At 36.9% G+C, this 18,953-nt stretch overlaps 2 protein-coding genes across 5 annotated transcripts in view; one reads left to right on the top strand and one right to left on the bottom strand.

Annotated features, from left to right (window-relative positions):
• The window catches only part of epn2 (epsin 2), a 37,448-nt gene extending 34,969 nt beyond the window's left edge, over positions 1–2,479 (bottom strand). For 2 of the 4 annotated variants that reach the window (XM_028454794.1, XM_028454796.1), the window contains exon 1: positions 2,239–2,478. The gene's annotated coding sequence lies outside the window, so the exon portion shown is untranslated. Of the gene's footprint in view, positions 1–2,238 lie in introns of all 4 variants that reach the window. The other 2 variants (XM_028454795.1, XM_028454797.1) reach the window with 2 other exon arrangements.
• Positions 2,480–11,909: 9,430 nt separating this feature from the next.
• Positions 11,910–18,953, top strand: part of grapa (GRB2 related adaptor protein a) — a 58,944-nt gene continuing 51,900 nt past the window's right edge. The window contains exon 1 of the mRNA XM_028455277.1: positions 11,910–12,288. Coding sequence (XP_028311078.1) covers positions 12,211–12,288 — 78 coding nt within the window. The 5' untranslated portion in view covers positions 11,910–12,210. The remainder of the gene's footprint in view (positions 12,289–18,953) is intronic.

The following is an 18,953-nucleotide window of genomic DNA, read 5'->3' as shown; positions in this document are numbered from 1 at the left end:
GTGAAGAGTGAGACTATGATTAATAAACAGCACTACTCAATACCCAAATACATGTATTCAGCAAAAAAAAAAAAAGTGCGTTTGGGGTTTAGTTACTAGGGATGTCTCAATACAACTTTTTCACTTCCGATACGATACCGATATTGCAGCCTTGAGAATTGGTCGATACCGATGCAATACCAGCACAAATCATACATACTTTTATTACTTATTTTGTAGAGTGGAATGTTAGAAAAGGCTTGATCAAGTGATGTTACTCAAACAGAGAACAATAGTCAACACTTCAAGTTCTCCAGTTATTTTTTACTGTCAGTATATGGTGGGAACAACTCAGGGCGGGGACAAAAACAACAAAAACTTATCGGAGCGCTTTTATCAGAGATTTTAGATGCAGTCCGATAACGTCCGATATTCGTTTTCTGGCTGATATCGGACCGATATCCAAATATCGGATCGGGACACCCCTATTAGAACACTTGTCTGAGGAGACGCACAGTTTGATGGATTGCTAACCCAGACCTTCCTCTAAACAAGCCACACTACAGAACTCACTCACACGTGCTGTCCCTTAGTGGAGAAAAAGCCAAAAGTGTCACATACTGTGCAGCTGTTTGTTAATTAATGTGGCATTTTTCATCAGCAAAATTTAACCCAGAATTGTCTGTCTGGCAAGAGTCAAAAATATTAAGATTCATATCACACATCGCCATTTAGAGTAAAACTATCGAGATATGAAATTTGGTTTAGTTACTAATGTAATTTACGGTAACGATGACTTTGTAAGCCTATTAATAACACAGATTAGGGATGACAAAGCTAAGAAAAGTAGCCACCTTATAATATGCTTCCCTTTGTTCAAATTTAAAGGTTAGAGGCATTATTTGGGTGATGTATCCATCACATCATTCTCACAATGAACAAACCACTACTACTCATATAAATATATCTACTGTATCATCCCACTGATTAAAAATAGACTTTAGATTTAAACCAACGAAAAACTGTTGCTAATCAATGGATTAAAATGTTTCCACCAACATGTCTCGTCGTTTCATAGCCGGTATGAGATACTTAGGCTTTCTTTTTTTATTTAAATCACGGCGCTTCTTTGGCGTGATTGTTAGCATGTATGCTACAGTATGTCCAAATAACACATCATTATTGTCATATAAGCAGTTTAAATGTCCGGATAACAATGATAGCCACATATGTATAAGAAACGTCATGATAACATACCGAACTAATAATTAGCAAGTTGAGTGCTAACTTGTAAAAATTAAAATATAATATACAAAAGTACCTTCGTTAGCTTCACTAAACTAGGTTAGCGACAAAACTCACTGAATAATTTGTGTAACAGATTACTACATACCTTGACTGGAAGTGGTAGAAATGACGAAAACTTAGGTCACTTTACATGACCCAACCCATATTGCAGAAGGACTCAACGCCATAATGACGTTATTTTACTTCCCAGTGCATTAACAAAACTTAGCTTTGGGGAAAAAGTTGCCACAACTAGCAGGGGTTTGGAACGGTGTAATGAACACGCTCGTTTCCCACCGAATCAGTGATTAAACTTCCGACAGCGTTGGCACTACTGCTACATCAATAATCACTCAAAAGAATATAAAGTACAACACTCAGACGTGTGTATGTACATTAATACATAATTAAAAAGCATTGATCTCGTCTTGTCAGAGCAAAAAGTCTGTTCCATATTTAGCACTGAACAGAAATATATATCAAAAACATAGCACACAACGCTAAATATGGCACGTTACCTAATACATACGCTGTGTTGGTATAATTCAATAAAATTAAACATTTGTTTGACGCCTGACTATTTTAAGTAACATCCAAAATGTACCTTAGTAACCGCCACATAGGATGTTAGTCACCGATTAGCTTGCATACCAACGTACTCGTAGCACCCATTCTCAGTGCCTGGCACTTTGCCGCTGTCTTCCACTGGCAAAGCGCAATCAAAACACGACTGCTGCACATTCTTTGAAACAAACTTCAACAATAAACCCAAGAATTGTTAACACGCCTAACCCAGGCCACGGAGTAACCAATTATCTAGTGTTGTTGTAGTCAACTAGCACTGCTAAGCTAGTTAGCAATCCTCACAGCCAAGACGGGTGCTCGGTGGAGACATCGCCACAGCAAACTGGATTACAGGACACCCTGGAAAACAAAACAACTCGACTGTCTTTAAAGTCCCAGAGAACTTACCGCAGATTCAGCGCTACGTCCGGGTCTTTTGGTTATTCCAGGGGTGTGAAACCACCAAAAGAAATGTCTAACTCCAAAGAGAGCAAGTATCCAAGTGCAAGAGCAATTTGGGCGTGAGAGGAGCTTGTTGCGCCTCCGCCTAGCTGCGTTGCTAATGCTAATCCGGCTAAAGCCAGGGCCACACGTAGCTCATCCCCCAGAACATGGCGGGCAGACGGTGGGGTGGAAGGGTGTGACCAACGCGGGTACAGAGTGGCTGAACGCCGGGGGTCACACCGGGACTCAACCCAGAAGTGTTCTCCGGTTTCTACTCATGCTAATCACGTTTCTATCGCTACTTTCACGAAGCAGTTAAAATGTTTGAACAATATCCTGAGTCAAACATGAAGTTGTTTGGTCCTAACTTTTGGTCTAAATTTAATATAATTCAGCTTTAGTGTGGCGATTCAAACCAAAGTTTTTCTTTCTTTCTAAATTAGCTAAAATATTCAGAAATGCTGAAAAGTTGTCAGCTTTAACACGTGTGCCTAAAATATGTCTTTATTATTTATTCAAAAAAAAAAAAATTCAGTCACCAAAAAAAAAAGCATTAAAATATAATTATTTGGGTCTCAAATATTTTTTTGCATTTTAACACATTTCTTCTTTGATTGAGGGAAACTTTTTTTATTGAAAAGGTTTTTGTTTTTTTTCAAATTGAATAAAGAAGACACAAGTCTACCTCCATACTCAATTACCTTATTTAAATAAGGCGGTGGCTATGCGTATTGCTAATATACCGACATTCTATCCGCACACAGCGCCCCTATTTGGCCAGTTTAGGTCACATGATAGGTCAGTCATTGGTCAGTTTAGGTCACGTGACCAAACCTTACCCTAGGCTAAACCTAATCAAAAACTCTAACCCTAACCCTAAAAATTGTTGCGATATTGGGTTATAACCTAATCCTAACCCCAAGACGCTTCGTACGTGTACTTCGGTAACCGTAACAATAGCAACACTGGTTATCCGTATGGCAACCGTACAAATAGACACTTTCTTTAATAAAGGCAGTGGCTATCTGTATGGTTACCGTATCAATATACCGACATTCTATCCGTATGCAGCGTCCCTATTTGGCCAGTTTAGGTCACGTGATAGGTCAGTCATTGGTCAGTTTAGGTTGCGTGATTAAGACCAAACCTTACCGTAAACCTAACCCTAACCCTAAAAATTGTTGCAACATTGGGTTATAACCTAACACTAACCCTAAATTGCTACTTAGTTGTACTTCGGTAACAGTACCAGTAGCACTGTGGGTTGTCCGTACGGCAAACGTTCAAATAGACACTTTCTTTAATTAATTATTTTTTACTATTTACGGTACTGTTGTTTTCTAACTCTAAACCTAACCGTAACTGTAAAGATTGTTGAGGTATTGAGTCATAACCTAAACCTAACCTTAAACCTAAACCTAACCCTAACCCTAAGACGCTACGTACTTGTACTTCCGTAACAATACCAATAGGGGCAACCGCACAAATAGACACTTTCTTTAACTACTTAGTTTTTGCTATTTACGGTACTATTGTTTTGTTTTTTGTTTTTTTGTTTTAAAGAAAAATTTCTGTATTGAGTTGCTTGGTAAAACAAATAAAATTTTAATAAAAAAAAGGCTTTACGCTTGCAGTTCTGTCTTAAACCCCTGGCATTGAGATAAAACTAAAGTTGTTAAAGAACAGTAAATAGGTACTATTATTTATCGAAATGTACAAGTTTAATGTGGAAACCCTTGTCTTGGTTTCTACGATCAATTTAAGAATTTTTTTTTTTATTGTAATTATGTATCTTTGTTAGTGGGTTTTTTCCCACCCTGTTATAATTTCTACTCGGAGCCATTGTAACAAAAGTAATTTACCTCTGGGATTATTAAAGTTTTTCTGATTCTGACACACACACACACACACACGTTTTGAGCTTTATTCTCCCACACTGGCAAATGTCCTTAATTGTAGTGAAAACTTGAATGTCAAAGAAGTTAAAGAGGCAAGTATGTGCACGTTTGGATTTGTTAACACTAGGGATTGTCTGCTGTGTGTGTACGTGTTAGTGTGTGTGTGTGTGTGTGCTGCAGGTGTGTCTACCACAAACTCTGCAGGACTGCATTCCATCAGACAGACCTTCACACCATGAAACCATCTCAGAAGGCGGTTTTTAAAGAAAGGGAGGGACTGACACATAAGCATGACACATATGTACAATGTGCTGTGAATAGACTCCAAAGAATTGCACAATGAGTTATTAGCTCACATACGTTTAATAGTAACGTGCACACCTAAAAGTAGAATCTGGGTTTAAAAATGTCACTGTTTTTAAATTCCTCCATGCTCAGAGAAAATAGTTGCAACATTTTCTACTATGTGATGTTTCCAAGCTGTCTTTTCTGGCTCTCTGATGATTTTCTCTATCTTTTGGCAGGGAGGGACATTTCCTTTTTTTGTGTGTGTGTTTCATGAGTCTTTTTATAGTATCCATCCCTGAGGCTTTCCTTTCCCTCTCTGCTATGTCCAGGATAAGCCCAACGCAGCCTAAGCCGATCTCATTTAGTTGTGTTTGTTGCTCTGTGTGACCGAGCAATAATAAAAAAAAAAAAAAGAGTGGGAGTGTTTGTGCTTTCTAGACAACACATTATCAACCATTTTAGTTTTATCACCTGAAACATTAAAGATCTGCACTTTATGACTCAGGAGAAGATGAAGCGTTTCTCATTTTGGTCTCAGAACAAACCTGATAACATTTCAGTGTAATAGCCTATTTTACCATGGGAAATACTTTTTTTTGCGATAAATCTGAATGTGATCAAAATAAATTCCGATTGCGACAAAAAACATAACCATAAAGATCCATGTAATGACACTAATTGAAAACAGCAGAGCTAGAGCACATTTTTCTTATTGAATTGACAACAACAGGATATAATTTTTAATGTGTGAAGGTTTCATTTATTCAGACAACATTTTTCAGGAAATTTTACTTTGATCTCTTAACATGTTGTGACAGTCAACTGCCAGTCTTCTTCAGAGGCATCTGCAGGTCACTTTGATTTGTCCTTGACAGTGTTGGGGTCAATTATATTTTTCAATTACAATTATATCCTCAATTATCTATGTTCAATTACAACTAATTATGATTAAGGTGACAGGCAATTTTCCTAATTACAATTAAAATGACAATTCTAATTTTCCCCTGGAAGTCAATTACAATTAAGTTCTCAATTACTGAATACGTTTTTATTGTAAAGTGTCCTTAGGTGGTCTGAAAGGTGCTTTTAAATAAAACAAATTATTATTATTATTATTTCCAGTTCCCCAGTTTTGCATTGAATTAATTTGTAATTGAAAGATTTGATAGAATTTTCGTTTCCAAATACAATTACAAAGTAAATGATCTGAACTCAATTACAGTTCAATTATGATTACAACAGCAACAGATTATTTCAATTATGATTACGTCATAATTGTAAATAATTATCAATTACGCATTTGGAATTGCAATTGACCCCAAACCTGGTCATTGACTTCAGCATGGTAAATCCAGCAAGTTCTTTTTGATTAACACGTTAAGGTTTCATTTATTCAGGCAACTTTTTTCAGATAATTTACTTTGATCTCTTGACATGTTTCGACTGTCAACCGCCAGTCTTCTTCAGAGGCATCTGCTGATCGCTTTGATGTGTCCTTGACTTCCGCACAATAATTCCAGCAAGTTCAAATATATATAAGAAATGTATATATAAAAAAAAGAAGACAAAATGAACTTGCTGTGATTACTAACAGAATATCAAGCTTACTTTTGTACATTATCCTCTATAACTTTACCTGAAGTATGTACTTAGATGGATGTTAAGGTTAAATATATATATTTCTGGCCAGTGAGTGTATAATATCATGCTTTGAGCTTGTTCCCAACAAATGAAGTCACATTCATTTACAGTAACATTTACAGCCACTAGAGGGCACAGCAGCTCTAGTTTAAAAAAAAAAAAAAATAGTGGTTTGTGTGTGTGTGTTCCCCCTTGAAACACACAAATAACTATGGTGGATCTTTGTGTATTTGAGAAAAAGGAATAAAGTCATATCATTGGTTTGTTGTTGGGGTTCTAAACAGAGACTGAGTTAAACTGTGACACACACGCACACACACACACATATACACACACACACTCACTACCTGTTTTAATAGAATAACTCTTTTTCATGCCATTCTTTAAGTTTCCTTGACAGCTGATTTAGAAAAGCACACATACTTATTGTCATCATAACACTAAATTAATACCCCAAACATCAATAAACCAGTCCTGTATTAAACCAAAAAAAAATTGTTATGTTATTGATTCAATAGACTGCCACACATGTCAACTTTCCATCAAATATGAAAAAAAAAAAAAAAAATTAAAACCTTTCACAACATCTCAACATAGATTTGGACATGATTTTTCATACACCCCATATACTAAAACAATGGTGTGAAACATATGACCTGCTGTGAGTCAAACAAGTGAATCAGAGGTCTGAATATAGCTACAGAATGACCTTGATATGTTTAGAAAACCAGTAAAATAACATTATTTGTTGTAGAATTCTATACATAATATTTTATTCTAGTACAAACATGTTTGCTGGTGTCTATAGTATGAAGTATCGTCAGGCACACAATACGTTTTCAGTTGCACTTTTAAAAAGAAAAAGAACTATTATGTAGTTTTGCATTGTTTACTATAGAACCAGAATTTAAATTAATAGGCTTCTTCTTCATTTGTATTATTCCTTTATTTCATTCAAGATTTATTTTTAGTTAAATTGCATTCTTTTGAATAGTTTATCAAGGGATTAATTTGACAATTATATATAAAGGGAAAATAGTACATTATTTTCTAGTTTTTTTCCCCCCAAAAAATAAAGTCTACATTCCCGTTTTGTAAAATAAATCGTGAGAGAATCGTATCGTGAACACAGTATCGTGAATTGAATCGTATCGGGAGTTGAGTCAACCGTTACGTCCCTATTTGCTTCACACCAAAAAAGAGAGAGATAGAGAAAGAGAGAGAGACTATAATTTTGAATATCCACCCACATATTTTCCGACCCACTTGCTCCTTTTCAGGGAATCTTGAATATGAGCAACTAAAACAAAGATTTCTTATTGTTCAGTGATTCCCAAACATTCCACATTCCTGTACCCCCTCAAAGATTTAACCTAAAGCCATGTATCCCCTACTCCTGCACACTTACAAAACATAATAATGTAATTTCAGATACAATGTAGCCCTACTGTGAAATTTGTTAATGGATTTTACCTATTCTGTTGAGGAACAATTTGTAATAAAAAAAAAAAATAAAGCACACAATAAAACAATTAATTAGCCTACTGGCATTTTCAGTGAGAAACAATCCATTTTATTTTGAAAAAATACATTTACCAACCATTTGCTAATCATATTCATCACACTGAGAATGTGAAATACAATTTCTCCACACAAAGTATTTTTTTCTCTATTTTATTGTCATGCTTGTCAAAAAAGTAATAAATATGGCAAAAACTACATTGCTTTGAGCTAGCTAAATTGTTTGGCTTGCGCCTAGCAATGTCGCTCTCGTCATATTTGAGCTTTTTTTGATAAGATTCTTTTTCTCTGTCATCACACAACGCATTCTCACTCCCACCTCGTCACATAGCGACGTTTGGGTTAGGGTACCTTTGGCGTTAAAATGGAAACAATTGTGTTCATGACATTTCTAGTGAGAAATTTACATAACTTATGGTTAGGGTTTACGGTTAGAAGTCTTATTTTGAAAAGTTGTAGTGGAAAAAAGCTTACGGACCCTTAGCATGTACGCCCTATGATAATTTGCATACACTCTGCAAACATATGTTATAGGGCAGTATTTCTCAAATGGGGGTACGTGCACCCCTAGGGCTACGTTATGGCATTTCAGGGGGTACAGGGAGAGAGAGAGAGAGAGAGAGAGAGAGAGAGAGAGAGGAAAATTTACAAATAAAGTGTCAGTCTTGGCCCCACACTCGACAGGAGATGTATGGAAACGATAAAAACTATAGAAATAAATCTATTCAGGAGCCACTAAAATCAGTATTTTTCAACCTTGGGGTCGGGACCCCATGTGGGGTCGCCTGGACTTTAAATGAGGTCCCCTGAAATTTCTGAAAAATTAGAATTACTGTCTTTCTATACTTTCACTTTGTGAATCTAGTTCAACTAAAATGCAGTGGAAAAAAATAAATAAATATCTGCGCTCAAACATGATCAAAAACTAGTTCAAGACAGAAAAAAAATGTGTTTGGGGTCTCCAGAAATTCTTGATATCAAAATGGGGTCACGATCCAAAAAAAGGCTAGAACCACTGCACAAAGATGATTTAAAATGTGTTTTAACACTCGTTCATTCCATCATTATGCTCTATAGTTGTTTTTAAAAAGTTTTCTAAGCAATATGTTGTGGTCAGACAAAGAGGGTACTTGGATTATGAAATAAGAGAAAGGGGGTACTTGAGCCTAAAAAGTTTGAGAACCACTGGTCTAGGGTGGAGGTTCTCAACTGGTCCCACCCTTGGACCCACATTTTGCCACAAACATTAAATTGCGACCCACTTTTTTAAAAAAAATTTAGATTCGACCCATATTGTTTTTCATTTATAGTTATTGAAAACACACATATATAATCTTTTTTTAAACATAAATCTATATATTTTCATGTGCAACATGCATTTCACACCATGCCTGTCAAAAGAAAAGTTTCTTTCAAAAATAAAAGTCCATCATGAGAGACATTAAGCAGTACAGTCCGCGACCCACCCAGTACAGGTCCGTGACCCACTTTTGGGTCCCGACCCACCAGTTGAGAACGGCTGGTCTGGGGCATTGCTTGCTGTTTAATACATAGATGAGAGTGTGGAAATGGTGGAGGTAAACCAGACGAAATGAGGCGCAAAAAAAAAAAATAATAATAATTGTACAGAAAAAAAAAGCTATAGCCTAATAATGTTGACAAGGACAAGGCCTGCCAACCTACCGTCAGAGACAACAATTAGAAAAATATGAAGACAGAAGCAATGAATCACCCACTCTGTGCTTGATAAGAGAAGCTGAACGATGGTGCACAGAAACCATCACAAACAAGGAACAATCAAAAGTTAGTAGCTGGTTTTTACAACAGCTAAAATGTGGATTAAACGTGTGCGTTCAGATTTAAAGCTCAAACACAGTTCCACTTCCTCTTCTTCTCTTCCTCTAAATAAGCCCCTCCTCTTCCTCTCTTCCTGCTGTACACTGAAAAAAACAGTTACTACAATCTATACAATTAAATTGGTGGAACAGTTTGCACTGAGTAATTATAACTAAATAAATGAGTAAAAGTTTAACTAATTTGTTTGCATGGTATTATTGAAATAATTTAGCTGAATTCTAACTTTTTTTCTTTTTTCTTCCTACATGTGGTTGCTCAAAAAAAAGGTTAATTCTTACTATTTAATACAATAATAATACATTTTAGACACAAAAATATTGGTATCAAAAATAATCTTACTCCCCCCCACTCCTCCTCCTTTGCTCTTTGCACCTGCTCTCCTGTTGGGTTGGGTGTTGGGGGGGCTCCTGTCAGCCCGGGATGCTAATGTGGGGGCTGTGGCTTTGGCCTGGGGGGCAGGCGGTGCCGCTCCGGGTGGGTTCCCTTGGGGGTGGGCCCGTCGGGGGGCCTGGGGTGGTAGGGTTCGTGGCTTCTGGCCGGGGGGGTCCGGGGTGGGGGTGGCTCTGGGGGTGGCTACTGCTCGGGGGCGGTGCTTGCGTCCTGGGTGGCGGGGTGTATCTGTGGGTTGCTCCGCAGGCCCGTCTGGGCGTTTTCACTTTGTTCCCTGGGGCGCACCTTCACCGGAGATGTCGCTAGGGGCTAGTGGCCTCGGGGCCCTAAAGAGCTGCTTAATCCACTTAGTGGTAGGGCCGGCTCTGCATACTGGGCACTTTTAGAGGATGTATGTCGTCACTTTTTTGAGAATTTAAGGATCAGAATTCTGGCTGTGAATAGGTCAGAGTTATACTTAATTACTTGAAGTGAAGCAATCAACCGTCACACGGTGGATTAGTGATTAGCACGTCCACCTCACAGCAAGAAGGTCCTGGGTTCAAGCCATGGGGTGGACACTTGGGTCCTTTCTGTGTGGAGTTTGCATGTTCTCCCCGTGCTTGTGTGGGTTTCCTCCACAATCCAAAAACATGAGTGTTAGGTTGATCAGAGTCCCTAAATTGGCCTTAGGAATAGGATTTAATGTGAGCGGTTGTCTGTGATGGACTGGTGCCCTATCCAGGGTGTACCCCCGCCTAGCGCCCAATGAGAGCTGGAGATAGGCACCAGCAGACCCCCGTGACCCCAAAAACAGGAACAAGCGGGTCAGAAAATGGATGGATGGATGAATAAACAACCAACTACCATTGAAAGAGTGGCATGGCATCCATTTATCATGTCAAGGTTTTGGTCCAGTTTAAATCAGGAATAACTGAATTTTTTATCGTTTCTATGTACGGTTGTTCTTCATTCTGGTTTTTTATTACTTTTTTAAACTTTCAGTTTTACCATGTGGCACCTTTCCTAATGTGGAATCCAACTGATGGCTTTCAATACTGGCCTCTTATCTCTGGATCAAACGTATTAAACACTGCCAGGGCTGGGGTCAATTCCATTTTTCTGTTACAATCATGTTTTCAATTATCCATGTTCAATTACAAATATTTTTTATCCACAGAAAGTCAATTACAATTGTGTTTCTAAATTCTCAATTACTAAAGTTGAATTACAATTAATCACTTACTGAGCCTGAAATAAAAAACCTAAAAGTTAACCTTACTCGGGTGTTAGCTTTCTGTTAGCATCTCTGATGATAATGGGTGCTAAATCAGCTTTAAAATACACTAAAAACAAATATCTATCTTCTAATTTCTCTCTTATCTATTGGTTACCCTGCTAGGCTTTGCAATCAATGAAAATATAGGTTTTAATATTTTTAGTGTGGGTGTCTGAGGCTTTTTTGTGTCAGTATAGTCTTCAATTTAAATTTTTTTAAATGGTAAAATGTGGTAAAGCTTGATATGAAACATATTTTAATAATTGTGAACTACATACGTGTAGAACTGTACATAGAACTGTAACATGGTTCCCCAGTTTTGCGTGAAATTATAATGGCCAATTTTCGTACAATTTTCATGGCAAACAATTACAAAGTCAACTATCTAAACTCAATTACAATTTAATTACAATTACGACAGCGACGGATTTAAAAATTAAAATGATGCCATAATTGTGATTAATTATCAATTACGCAATTACAATTCAAACTGACACCAACCTGATGGAAAAGCTTGTGTTAGATTTGACTTTTTCTGAGGCGAAATGCTCTGCATTGTTCTGAGCTGGATTGGTGAGTCACAACCTTTAACTCATTACTCACAGGAAGACAAAAAAAAAAAGGTGTGAAGATAAAACATAAAGCGAGACGAGGTGTGATTTCAAACCACACGATCAAGACAGAGGAAAAAAGACAAAAGTGGAACAAAAAGCATGAAAGACAAATATACACACAGGAAGTGCCTCCCACTCTATCACCCGCTCTGTCTTTCTCTCCCAGAATGTTACTCATGGCAGTGTGTTGCTGAGCAGCAGCCAGTAGTGTGCTGTGCTGTGCTCCCTCTCTTTTCTCATCCTCTACCCTGATTCTCATACGCTCTATTGCTCAGCCAACAGAGAAGACCTCTTCCCTCTCCTCTCTACTTTGTGCGCACCCATTTCTCTCTGGCATCATCTTGAAGCTGTCTTTTTTCCCCACTCTTCTGTCACTTTCACCCCCGCCCCTGTGTCAGGGGCATTAGTGGGGGGGGGGTCCAGGCATATGTGACTGAGTGTGTAAGTCTATGTGCTGGGGGGGTCCAGTATGGAAGCGGTGGCACTCTATACGTTTCGTGCCACAGAGAGTGATGAGCTCAGTTTCAACAAGGGAGACTTGCTAAAGGTAAGAGAAAATCTATCTATTCTATCTATCTATCTATCTATCTATCTATCTATCTATCTATCTATCTATCTATCTATCTATCTATCTATCTATCTATCTGTCTGTCTATCTATCTATCTATCTATCTATCTATCTATCTATCTATCTATCTATCTATCTATCTATCTGATACAATTATATTTGGGTCGACAAGTTCCTGACATTTTCGACCCTATTATTTATCAAATTAACCTCCAACACTGACGCAAACTACCTAAAAATGACTTCTAAGACATGTTTTCCTGTCCCAGTTATTTATGTTCTTTGCTGACCCACAGCAACTTCCCGTGTCGTACGTGTGTGCATAGAGTGACGGGTCTAAAGATGTTGATTTCAGTGACAATGTAGGGTTTTTTTTGTTCTTTTCCACCTCTAACAATGCACCTGTACGTATATCTTTACTGGAATTAAAGGAAAATATTGGAAATCGTTGATCCCAAAAGAAGATGAATGGAGAATGAATTTGTCTATTTAAGACAGTGGTCTGAAACCTTTATTCTCAAAAGAGACGTTTTGCCTCATCTCACCTGGATTAAAGTCCTTCCGGAGCCGGAAAAAAAAAAAAAAACCTTTTTAATGAAGACAACATAGTGTCTAAAATTCTCTACAGTTAAAATTATAACATTTTTTGAAATAGTATTTGAATGGCTACAAAAAAATTACTTGAATTTGATAACACACAATGTCAGTCAACACATGCTAATTGCTCATTTCTTGCCACATATCAAACGTGCATATTTAGCCAGCATGTTGGCAGGTAAATGAATCAGTCCCCACACAATTAAAATGCATATTCACTTCCAGAATGTTCTTTTACTTGATTTAGTTATCTGAGAAATGTAAAACTTAAAGTTAACCACAGTTAATAGTCTGTGGCTGTCGCAGGAGGTGAAGTAGGAAGGTTGCAGAGTTATTGCACCATGTGATTTATTTTTAGGTTAACAAATCGTTATATCATGATTTTATTTGGTGTCAAAATCATTAATCATCGATACCCTCTGTAAGAAAATAATCATTTATTTCAATATTTTTGAAAGCTATAGGGATCCATTGCAAAAGAGCCAAAGAGCCACGTGAGGCTCCACAGCCGCAGATTTAAGACATCAGTCGAATTAAAGTCACACTCTATGCACCAGCTGTTTGACAGTGCATGGGAAAGTCTATGATTTATTAGATCAGGGGTGTCAAACTCATTTTAGTTTAGGGAGTCAAATACGGAGCAGCTTGATCTCAAGTGGGTCACAGATTTTATGCGGAAAAATGAGTAATTTCAACATTATTGTGCCCTAGTTTACACTTCTATGTATACATAAAATACATTAATGTAAGAAACCGACAATGTCCAAGCAATAAGTGACAGATATCAGTCCCATCAGGGTCTTCACTTTAAATTTCCTAGATTTTGTGAGCAATTTCTATTTATTTAAGGGAAATGTTATGCAATTATTTGAGGAAAATGAAAGGATTTTGTAAGAATTTTGAGTTTTTTCAACAGTTTAACATTAAAAATGACCACAATCATAGGATATAAGCACTGTGAAAACGGTGAGCCCCTGCAAATAATGTTGAGTTTCATTTAAACAATGAATCATGTTTCCTAGAGGTCGATCGACATGGGATTTTCAAAGGCCGATGCCGATGCCAAATAAAAAAAATATACCGATATCTAAAGCTGATTTTGGAAGCCCGTATACTTTTTTTTTTAAAGCACATTGACTATGAAAGACAATTAAAACACTCATGATGTAAATGTATATATTAGAAATTAAATTAAATACAACATTTATTGAGTTTTAAATATACCCGTACACAACCAAGTAAAACAAAAAGTACAGGGCGGGTAAGTAGCAGTAACAATATACAATGTTCAAATAGTCGGTTTAAACTAAATACCTGTTTTATGTATAACCACTCACTCCTTGCCTCTGTTCACACCCACCACCATTACACCTAAGCTTCACACTTGTCGCCATATGAACAACTACAACAGCACATCTCACTCTCACTGTAAAATAATCAAATCTTCCCCACCCTTTCCATTTCCTACCTTGAGTCTCTCCTCCCTGTTCCCTTCTCCCTCACTTAGGTGTAACACTGCTCTCCCTTTTTATATCCTCCCTTTAATAAAGTGTTTATTACCTTTCCTTAGGAAGGGCTGGTGATGGTAAAAAAAAAATGGTTGATCTTGAAAAAAGTCCATATATCAGTCGACCTCTAATGCAGTGGTTCTCAACTGGTGGGTCGGGACCCAAAAGTGGGTCGCGGACCTGTACTGGGTAAGTCGCGGACAGCTGGTCAAAAATAAATAAATGCTTATTGTCTCTCATGTTGGACTTGTATTTTATTTTGAAAGAAACTTTTCTTTTGACACACATGCTGTGAAATGTATGTTGCACAGGAAAAAAAGATTATATGTGTGTTTTCAACAGCTATTTTTGAAAAACAAAATTTTTTCAGTTGAATTCTAAAAAAAAAAAAAAAGTGGGTCGCGATTTAATGTCCGTGGCAAAATGTGGGTGCCAGTTGAGAACCACTGCTTTAATGTTTTCTTTGTCATTTTGACTTTCTCCTGTGGGCCAAATTGGATGCTCCAAAGGGCCGGATTTGGCTGCCGGACCATGAGTTTGACACTTGTATTAGATGATGTTAGATCAGCATTGCCACTAGATTTAGCTTCAGACAAATAGTTGGGTTCGTTAAGTTTAGGGTCAAAGGCATAGCAATTAAAAAATGAGTTTTTGTTGTACAGTTGGGAATTTAACTAAAAGTGTTTTAGGATTTTTTTTTTTTTTTTCTTCAATGAGAAACTTTCCAAAATATTTCTGTAGAAAGTCTTTGATTTATAACCACACAAAAGCAAGGGCATCATTGCAACGTAACGTATTCCTCTGACATGTCTGAGAATGGAGTTCACCTTTTACTGTAAGTGGTAGGACCATTTATTATTCATCCTGCACCGGCTGTTGTCCAACACGATGCATGAGTTAAAAATAAAAAAAAAATAGCTTCTCCATTCTGCTGTTTGCAAGCTACTTTGAAGTTGTGTCTTACTGCAGGACACAGCTGGTGTGTTTGTTATCATGTGGTAAACAAGCCCTGAAGCTGTTCTGGATGAATGACTTTCATACAGGTGCTGCAACGCGTTAGCATTCACATCACACGCTGTAGTTAAGCATCTCGCCAATGTGATTACAGCTCGGATATTGGTCACTCATTGGTCAATTCTTCACTTGTATTCAATTCTAACGAAAGCTTTACAACAGTGGTTCCCAAACAGGGGAACGTGTACCCCTAGTGGTACAGGAGGGGGTACTACTCGGAAAGACTCAACAATGAATTTAAAAATAATTGGGAAATGTTCCTTTTTAGGCTATTCTTTGGACAAATTCACCACAAACTAACAGTCCTATTAATATGTTAAGGTTTCATTTATTCAGACAAAATTTTTTTTAGGAAGTTTACTGTGACCTCCTGACATGTTTCGACTGTCAACTGCCAGTCATCCTCAGAGGCATCCTCACTATCGCTATAATTATAATTATAGTAATGGCTTGGATTTACAGTATATAGTGCCTTTTTCAAGGAGACTCAAAGGAGACTTCATTCACTTACACAGTCATACCAGTGGTGGTAAGCTACAATGTAGCCACAGCTGCCCCGGGGCAGTCTTGACAGAAGCGTGAGTGGCATTTTACGCCGCCGACGGCCCCTCTGACCACCACCAACATTCATGCACAATTCATACTCATTCATACAAGGCAATGTAGGTAAAGTGCCTTGCCCAAGGACACAACGGCAATACCTCGGATAGAGCGGGATTCGAACCCCCAACCCATGCAATGCCAAGGGGGTACACAGGACAAAAACATCATCACAATTCACGGCCTCTTGGGTTTTAATAACACATAATAACATCACAGTCTATACACATTAACTCTGTCCAAAATGTCAAAATGAACAGGACAACAAAGTTTCATTTCATTGCTAACCATGGGCAGTAGTTGTGCACAGTATTTGTGTAAAAATAGATGAATCAAACTGAAGGAAGCTGACTCAGAGAGAAGGTACAAAAATAGCAACGGCAAGAACATATAAAAGTTGTCTCTGAGAATTTCTTTAAAATGGCAGACAGTGCTCTGAATGTTAAAAAAAAAAAAAAAAAGGTCCCTGGAAATATCATCGCGTCAAAGGTTTACTTCAACTTGCTGTCACAGAAATCCAGATATAACACATTTGGTTATTTCAAAAAAAACGAATGCTAATATGCTTTATTATTGAATATAGTATAGTATCAATGGCAGTCTGTGTCCACTTGGTCAAAAACGCACCAATTATTAAGCTTTGTTACTTTATTTAGCTTCTCTGTTGCCATAGAGGGAATGTACTGTATATATGGCCAGTCTGAGAATCTCTGAGCACTATCATTGCTTCCACAACAACAACAACAACAACAAGGTCAGTCACATATTTCAAAGGAGGCGGAACATGTTTTTAGCTGTCTGAAAAAAGGGGATGCAAAGAGCTGAGTCCTAACGCCACTGGGCCTGGACCAAACCAACAACAATCCCTCTTCTTTCCCCACTGTGAACATGTTTGTGTACTGTTCATCAAGCTAAAAATATCAGCTTCATCATTATAACATGTGTCAGAGTCCTAAGGGGGAATTTTAGAAAAAAGATTGTTATCTTATTAAGAAAAGCAAGTGAAACTGCAAACTTAATTACCATCAAAGGGTTTATGTCCTCAATGAATACATGTTACTTCTGAAAAAATAGCACTTTAAACCATATTTTTGGTCCTAATAGCTTAAAAGAATACTCAAAACAAATGAAAAAGACAGTTAAACTCGAGACTATTATATTTAACTTTTACTAGGAGAAAGTTGGGTTAGGGTTAGCATGTGCAATGTGCATGTGCAATAAAAAAAAGCACTTTAAATGCACATTTAAAGGTCGACATCATTGGAAACCTGTGACGTACTGATACCATTTACCTAACAACTGTTTTTTATGAATTTAAAGTATTGACTTACTCGTTTTAAGGCAGGGGTGTCAAACTCATTTTTGTTCAGGGGGCGCAAATACGGAGCAGTTCATCTCAAGTGTAATGTATAAATAAATGATGAAACACGTACGCCATTGATGATATCAAAGCAATAAGAAACAGATATCAGTCCCTGCAAGATCTTCATTTTATGCACTTTATTTGATTTCATGACCCATTTTTATGTAATTTGAGGCAATTTTGCGCTACTATTTAAAGAAAATTGCAGGATTTTGAAAAATTTTAATAATTTGTCAAGTCAAGTCAGTTTTATTCATGGAGCACATTTAGAAACAACAGACGTTGACGTTGATTAAAAATGTCTGCCATCATGTGATCTAAGCCCGGGGAAAATGTGAGCCCTGCTAATATTGTGGAGTGTCATTTAATTTGTGTATTACTTTGGAGATTCTCTACAACTGAATTAGTTTGTCATTTACACAATGATTCATGGCTTCTCTGACTGTTTTGTTTGCTGCCGAATTGGACGCTTTAAAAGGCCGGATTTGGCCCCCGGCCCTTAAGTTTGACACGTGTTTTAAGGTGTCTACTTTGTTCAGCTGGAAGGGCATGCTGGGATCTGTAGTAAGATGGCTGATAGTGGCAAAAAGTGTGTAGTATTATATTCTATTATATGCGTGTGTGTTTTTTTTTTTTTAACTGTTTATTTCATTTTATTTTGTATCACTGTTTTTATAAACTATCATGTTGTAAGCCTTGCATATTGTTAAATATCACAAAAGTATTCATTAACGTGATGGATTTGACAGCTGTCATTATTTACATGGACACAGGCTGGCTACCGTGTGCAAATAGTGTAGAATATTCATACTTACTGTATCTTCAATTTAGAGACTAAAATAGAGTATTTAGATGTTCATCTAGCTTTAACAATAATGATTTTAAGTCATAGTTTCAGTCTCCTTGCCCTTGTTTTCAATTCAATCTAATAAGTCAAGTAAAAAGGTCGTCAGCGACGTTTATGGTGATTGTGGTTCAATTTACAATTGATTCAAAATTCAGTTTTTTAAGAAATATTTATCACTTTTTTCAGGAAACAAAAAAAAAAAAAAATACGAATAAATAAAAAAACCCATAATTAAACAAAAACGTATGTCAAAAATAAAGTAGGATACAATTAAAAGGTAGATATACGTTGTACTGTGAGGAAGCAAAATAAATACCAATAAAAAAAGAAAACTACAATTAAACAGAAACGTATGTCAGAAATGAAAAATATCATTTAAAATAGTGAGTAAGATCCAATTAAAAGGTAAATAAATATAAGTTGTACTGACATGGATTATTCTGACTGCTCATTTTTTATTATTTATGTCATGGAAAGATGTAACAGAGCAGCATTAATGTCAGAAAAATTCCCTCTCAGGGATCAATGGTTTACTGAATCTGATCAGGATTATTGATTAAGTTTTGATCAACTCAATTTAAATGAACCTGATTTAAATGATCCTGATGACATCATTCCAGACCATAATGATTAAACAAAAAAATAAATGGACGTAAGGATACATCAGTTATTTCACCACTAGGGGTCAGAATATTTTACAGTATCAGAAGTTATC

This window comes from Gouania willdenowi, chromosome 8 (assembly GCF_900634775.1).
Source record: "Gouania willdenowi chromosome 8, fGouWil2.1, whole genome shotgun sequence".
In the NCBI taxonomy this organism is placed as follows: Eukaryota; Metazoa; Chordata; class Actinopteri; order Blenniiformes; family Gobiesocidae; genus Gouania; species Gouania willdenowi.
The sequence above is the reverse complement of the archived record's forward strand: the minus strand, read 5'-3'. Positions and strand labels throughout refer to the sequence as shown.